General features: G+C 43.6%; 1 protein-coding gene across 1 annotated transcript; it reads right to left on the reverse strand.

Annotated features, from left to right (window-relative positions):
* Positions 1-919: 919 nt before the first annotated feature.
* RPL37 (ribosomal protein L37) lies at positions 920-3,625 on the reverse strand. Its single transcript, XM_082651148.1, has 4 exons — positions 3,501-3,625; positions 2,628-2,763; positions 2,300-2,384; positions 920-1,036 (listed from the first exon to the last, which is right to left on the reverse strand). The coding sequence occupies exons 1-4, from the start codon at positions 3,501-3,503 to the stop codon at positions 967-969; spliced, it is 294 nt and encodes a 97-aa protein (XP_082507274.1). The 5' UTR covers positions 3,504-3,625; the 3' UTR covers positions 920-966.
* Between the last annotated feature and the right edge of the window lie 3,516 nt (positions 3,626-7,141).

A 7,141-nucleotide genomic window follows, 5' to 3' on the forward strand; every position in this document is an offset into this window, starting at 1 on the left:
CTTATGCTGTTTAATTAATGTTCTACTCTCTCATTCAGCAGTCCAACAAAGTCAGCCTTGTCTTCACTTCAAATGGCAGTAACACTAGAACTGGGAAAGCAAGGCAAAAAAATTCAGAGCACCGAAAATCAATGATCACCCAGCTAAGGGTTAAAATAATTCCAGGGATCTATTTATCATTGCCTTTAGCCTACAAATATAAGTTTATACTTGGCCTTCCTTTACATTCTACTCAATCCACCGTATTTGCCCGTGGCCCTACAAACTTTCTTCCATATTTTGTTGTTGACTCACACTGAGCAGGTTGCTTTGGTTTTTCACTTAGCTGACCACCTTAAACGGCATGCACAGCCTATAACCTAGGTGCCAAGCAACAGTTAAGATCACCTTTCCAAACATCTGAAAAAGTGTATGTATAGCTGCATCACTTTGCTATACACCAGAAACTAACGCAATATTGTAAACCAACTATACTCCAGTAAACATTTTAAGAAAAAAGAAAAAATCACCTTTCTAAAATAGAGTTCATTTAACTCCTAACCTTCACGTTCTCACCGGTACTCCAAAGCCTATTGTAACGACTGATAACCACTCCCCAAAAACCATAGATGTTCCTAAAAGAAATGAAGTTATGCTCTTTCACTCACTCTAACATTTTAAATATCCATATGTGTTGTACTAAGAATTGTACCATGTAAATTCACTATATTCTTCACATCATATGCCAGTGTTGTCTGCTTGAAGGAATCCTGGAATTCTGCTTGTTCCTTGTCCTCTTAAGCAGTATCACAACCCAGTTCAAAAGTTACTGTTCCAAAACAGCCACTTAACAAGTAAATCTGATTTTAAGCTGTCCCATTCGCAAACCTATACAAATCATCGATACAAGCCTATTAAAAATACCTTAGCACACCAGACAGTTTTTCAGAGCCAGAACATTTATTGCGTGACTAATAATTGAAATCCTTAAGATGAACTGGATGCTGCAACAGCTGCCCTCTTGGGTTTGGGTGTTGTTCCTTCACGGAATCCATGCCTGCACCGTTAAAAACAAGAACAGTTACTTCAGCAATGCAAATGCATACATTTTAATTTTTGCTATAACAGATTTTTATGAGCTTATCTCAGTTAAATCTGAAATCAATATTGAATTCATATGTTCAGACATTTATTTTTACAACATCACTGATAAGCTGCAGTATTTACTTCCTTCTGCTTCAAGGTAGCCATTTCAGGAACACAGATAACTTTAATTGGAAAAAAAAGAAAAAAGGGCAACATATTTGGTTGTACTGATCACTGGGCCAGTATTTCCCCACCACTTAAGATTCCCAAGGCATTTGTGAAAACGAGTTCTTAAATTACGAGCCAGAGATCCTACTTTCCTTTAGCCAAGGAAAAACAATGTGTTTAATGGTAGACATTTTCTCAACTGCTTAACTACTCTATAACGTAACTCATTTAATATTAACACCTACTTGAAGTGTACCGTTATCCCTCTTTTGAGGGACAGACAGGTTAAAGTTGGCTTCACTTCATGCTCTGAACTCTTACATTGAACTAGCAGACCACTGAATCCTAAGCCTATACTACTGTATAATAGTCTTACACATTATGAAGCGCAAAGCGCACAGAAAGGTCACTTTAGCAAATGAACACAAGCACATCTAAGGGTGTTGTGTTTACAAACCCCCAAACTGTCTTCAGGTTTTTTAAAATTTGAAAACCTGGAATTCAGCAGTAGGTCAGAAATTCTGCTAAATATCCTACACTGCACAGGACAACCGCCCTCCCCAACAAAGAAATCACCTCAGCTGAGACCTTACGTGGGTTAACCCCTCAAAAGCTACCACTAAAATGCAGTTTGTTTAGTCTAGATGGGGGCTGAAATTAAAACTCTAAGGCCTGTCTTTAAGTAATACAAGACTATAAAATTTCTTTCTACACAAACGCAATAGCAACTGACAGTTTTCTATAGCACACTTGCCCAAAGCCACAAAACCCCAAAGTCTCCTTTATGCACGATTATCTTGACAAATTTTGGTAGGAAAGTGAAATGTAGGTATGCTAACAAATGTCATCACATTTTCTGGAGTCTAGCTCCAACTAAGCCCCAGCATGTATAGTTCATACTACTGTTTACTGAAATATTCACAAGATCTAAACTAACTGATCTGAAGTTTATGGTGGCAGAAGAAAAAAATCCCTTGCTAACACCTCATCCCACCAACCAGGGCATTTGAGAGGATAATTATGCAAGCTCACAGAACCAACTACAACTGAAACATAAAAACTGTACCTGAATCTGCGGTATACAATTTTTAGGTGCCTCATTCGACCAGTCCCGGTGGTATTTCGTCTTTTAGCTTTAGCACTCCAGTTATCTAAAACACACATTCAGGTGAAGGTTGTAAACGGTTTTCCCCACACACCTTGTAAGCTCTGTCGGTCAATATACTTAAAAATGCCCGCCTTGGGTTTTAACCCCACTTCATCGCCATACAGATGCCCCATTCTGCTAGGGGCCACCAAATGCTCAGTCATGCCCCACTGAGGTACAAAACAAACACGGGAGAATTCTCAACGCCATGATACACTCTATCAGAGTTTAGTAAACATGCACTTACACTTCCTCTTCCTCTTGGCAGGGTAGCCACATTTACCACAGGTCGACTTCTGAAGGTGGTAGGCCTTAGAGCCACAGCGGCGGCACAACGTGTGCGTCTTATTCCGACGCTTTCCAAACGAGGACGTTCCCTTCGTCTACAAGTTAAGGGAACAGACGATTCTTCAATCTAGCAATTTCTACACACGTTCTTACGTTTTCAGTTAAAGAAACTATTGATAAGATTTCATGACAACCACAAGGTCTCAAACTGTGGGAGTCTGACTTTTCTTTTTGTTTAAAATGTGGTGTATTTATTTTATTTACATGTTTTCAAGTCGACTGCAATGTATTAACAATTCAAATGCTATAAACATAGCAGAGTCTGACTTTCCTTAAATGCTAAATCAGAGACCTCTATCGGAATTTCACGTCATCTAATGCCCCCTGCAAGAGCTGCTGTGTTTTGAAATCCGCTATATTATTAAAAAAAAAAGATATAATGCAAAAGACGAGATAACGTGGTTTTCCTACCACCCCTACTCCAAAATCTAAGAGCTCCCGCCCAGAGACCACCGCCAACGATTCCTTGGCGTACAGAGCCACTCTCAAACTATGCTTCTTCTGTCCTTTCCCATAGGCAGACAGGGCTGTGCGGGCTCCCCAAAAGTCAGACAGAAGCAAGGTGCCTAGAGCAGCTGCAGCTCCACGACTGCAGGCCCCGCACTCCCAGACAGATAGGGGCCACTCTGCCTCTCGAGGGCCACCGCAAGTCCCTTTCCTGCCCACCAGCTCCCCTTATCGGAAACCTTGCCGGGCCCCCACGGATAGCAAGGAACGCGGCGCAGGGCGCTAGGATGGAAGCCGATTCCGACAGCCCTTGCAAACAACTCACCATCTCGCTTCTGCCACCGAGGCCAAAGAGAGCTAATTCGAAGGCACTTCCGCTATATCGCGCTCAGAAGCTTCCGCCCAGGAAAGTACTTCCGGCGGCACGCGGTGCACCGCTCTCAAGCGTCCGTTGCTGCAGCGTGGGTGGAGTCGAGAGGAGGATCCCGAGCCAGGCGGGGCCAATAGAAGGTTCAGAGGGGCGGGGCTCACAGTTTTCTGGATCCGGGGTGGGCGTCTGTGTAGCGTTCGGATTGGGACTGGGGTTCTTCGCCAGGTTCTTCCGCAGTCCCGCCGGAAGCTTTCGGCTGACGCTGGTCATCGCTGAGAGGTTGCTAGGAGGACGGAGCTGGGCTCAGGATATGAAGAGAAAGGCAAATAATGTTTTTTCTAACTACAGTACTTTAGAGGCAAAGGATTTGATCCCCAATCTTGTTATGCCAAGGAATCAGACGTGGAACTTGTTAAATAGTTTCCTGAACTCTATCGTGAGGAAATGTGGTTCAGCATCTTTGGATGGGGCTTGGACATCTGTACTTCATTCAAAACACTATAGTGTTGGGCTTCCCTGGTGGCGCAGTGGTTGAGAGTCCGCCTGCCGGTGCAGGGAACACGGGTTTGTGCCCCGGTCCAGGAAGATCCCACAAGCCGAGATCATTTCTATCCAGATGCCAGGTTTAGGTCGGCAGGAATGACTTCTGAAACAGATGATCTTGTTACAGAGTCCAAGCTCACTCTGCTCGCCGCACGACAGGCCAATAAACTGGGAGACGAGGTGTTGAGGCAAAGAACACGACTTTATTTGGAAAGCTGGCGGACCGAAAAGATGGTGGACTAGGGTCCCCAAAAAACCATCTTAGCGGGGTCTGGATGCCAGTTTCTTTCATAGAATCAGAGAGGGAAGTAAAGTAAAAAGGCAGAATAGAGAGGGAGATGCGGGGAGGAAGTAAAGTGAAAAGGATAAACATCTTCTGGAATGACCAGCCTCCGGGAGGGGATGGTTAATTTCTTCTTTCTTGCAGCCATTCACAGGTGGGTAGGGTTCCCTGAGGCAGTCCATTATGTATGATTATAATAACAAAAGCTACGAAAAGTAAATGCTAAAGTCAAACAGATCCAACATGGAGTCAAAATTGGGTCTTCCCTGTTGCAATCTCTGCTGTTACTTACGGTGTTTTGCCTTTTGACAGAGAATGATAGTTCATAAATCTTGCATCTGTTATTCTGATATAGTTCAGGTCTCTTGACTTGACCTGCCTTCTTTTCCTACAATAGGTGAAATTAGTGCTGACTTTTCCCTTTAAAAAAAAATCACATAATTTAAATTCCTAGCTGCAAACAAAATTTTTACACCTGTTTCACTGTATTTGATGTGAGGGATATATTTTCTTTTTTTATTTTTTATTTTTTGCGGCATACGGGCCTCGCACTGTTGTGGCCTCTCCCGTTGCGCAGCACAGGCTCCAGACGCGCAGGCTCAGCGGCCATGGCTCACGGGCCCAGCCACTCCACGGCATGTGGGATCTTCCCGGACCGGTGCACGAACCCGTGTCCCCTTCATCGGCAGGCGGACTCTCAACCACTGCGCCACCAGGGAAGCCCAGAGGGATGTATTTTCAAATCTTCATCTCCTGGCCACACTTCCCCCAGCTCACTTCTGAAACCGTGTAACTCAGATTGGGACTCGAACCCAGCCAAAACCCAGATTGGGACTTGAACCCGCGGTGTTTTAACTGAGATCACACACCTGGTCTCAGGATTTAGACCCACGGTCTTTTCTTGATGTCTCATCACAGAAAGAATCCAGTGAGCGACAAAGTGATAGGTAAGAAGTTGATATATTTAGAGAGAAACACACTCCACAGAGTGTGAGCCATATCAGAAGGCGAGAAAGGCACCAGGGTATGGGGTTGTCAGGTTTTTTAGGGGTGGGTAGTTTCATAGGCTAATGAGTAGGAGGAGTATTCCAGCTATTTGGGGGAAGGGGTGGGGATTTCTAGGAATTGGGCCTACTTTTTTTAAAATAAATATGTATTTATTTTTGGCTGCTTTGGTCGTTGCCGTGTGCGGGCTTTCTCTAGTTGCGGCGAGCGGGGGCTACTCTTCGTTGCAGTGCGCGGGCTTCTCACTGCGGTGGCTTCTCTTGTGGAGCACAGGCTCTAGGTGCGCGGGCTTCAGTAGTTGCAGCACACGCGCTCAGTAGTTGTGGCTCACGGGCTCTAGAGCGCAGGCTCAGTAGTTGTGGCTCACGGGGTTAGTTGCTCCGCGGCATGTGAATCTTCCCGGACCAGGACTCAGACCTGTGTCTTCTGCATTGGCAGGCAGATTCTTAACCACTGTGCCACCAGGGAAGCCCAGGCCTACTTTTTGACCTTTATGGTTGGCCTTGGAACTGTCATGGCGCCTATGGGTGTGTCATTTAGCTTGCAGATGTGTTACAATGAGCATATACTGAGACTCAAGGTCTAGTGGAATTAGACTAGTCTACCATCTTGGACCTATTTGGTTCTAATTAGTTTACGTCATGTCCTCGGGCTATGTTATTCTTTTAAAGGTTTTGCCCTGCCCCCTTCCTGTTCACTTCCATTTGCATTCAAAGTGTGTGCGATGCAGATTTCCTGTTACCAAGGAACTGAATTTAAACTTCCTCCCCTAAATTTACATTTTACTGTGAAATATGCAACTTCAAATAAACACTTTTCTTCCCATCAGCCTTGAGATCTCCTGGAGCAGGTTCTTGTGGGAGAGGAGGGTATTTATGGGGAGCAGTGGGGAGGAGATGGGGTTTGAGAAGCTGGTTATTAGAATACCTTACCAACCAAGTTGAATTAAAAAAAAAGATTGGCAAACCTACTAACATTGCCAATCAAACTGTTAGTATTAGGTGGGATACATCTCTTGAAACCCATACCTTTGTGACACATTTTAAAACTCTCAACCTAAAGTTAATTTTTAATGTCATATATGGATTCTCATATTCTTTTTCAACCTTAGGGACGCCAGAATTTAATAAATCATTTTCCTTTGTTATGCTCAGCATTGGTCCATGCATGGCCTGCTTTCACTTACACGTTTAACTATTTACCTTTAATAATTTAATAAACACCTATAAACTCATTCCCAGATGATATCCTATGTCTAACTCCATGATTTCCCTGTCCTCCAATCCCATCCCATCCCTAGCCTCCCCTAACCAAGGTAGCCATCCTTCTGAAGCCCATTTCCGTACTTCTCATTTTATATAATTATACCGATTCCATGTGTATTCCTAAAATGTGTGTGTATGTGTCTGTATTTACATTATTTTGAGCTTTTCGAAAAGGGTGTCATGCAACATATAATATTTGGGGACTTAAAATTTCCCCTTAATATTGTTATGATTTATTTATGTATACTGTGGGTCACTGAAGTTCATTCTTTTTCAATGCTGTATATTACATTATATGAGATACCACAGTTTACTCATCCAGTCCTGTTGATAGTTATTTAGATTGTTTTCAGGTTCTTGTGAACTATAGCTGAAAATAAAAACCAACTAGATAGTTTTTTTGTTTTTGTTTTTTTTTGTTTTGCGGTACGCGGGCCTCTCATTGCTGTGGCCTCTCCCGTTGCGGAGCACAGGCTCCGGACCTGCAGGCTCAGCGGCCA

The sequence above is a fragment of the Grampus griseus genome (genome assembly GCF_964374135.1).
Source record: "Grampus griseus genome assembly, chromosome: 3".
Lineage (NCBI taxonomy): Eukaryota > Metazoa > Chordata > Mammalia > Artiodactyla > Delphinidae > Grampus > Grampus griseus.

Excerpts from the sequence above, each read along its gene's own strand:
- RPL37 (XM_082651148.1), bottom strand. Across the intron at positions 2,385-2,627 it reads TGCCAAGAGGAAGAGGAAGT|ATAACTGGAGTGCTAAAGCT; the intron begins GTAAGTGCATGT and ends TGTGTGTTTTAG. Across the intron at positions 1,037-2,299 it reads ATTGTATACCGCAGATTCAG|GCATGGATTCCGTGAAGGAA; the intron begins GTACAGTTTTTA and ends TTAACGGTGCAG.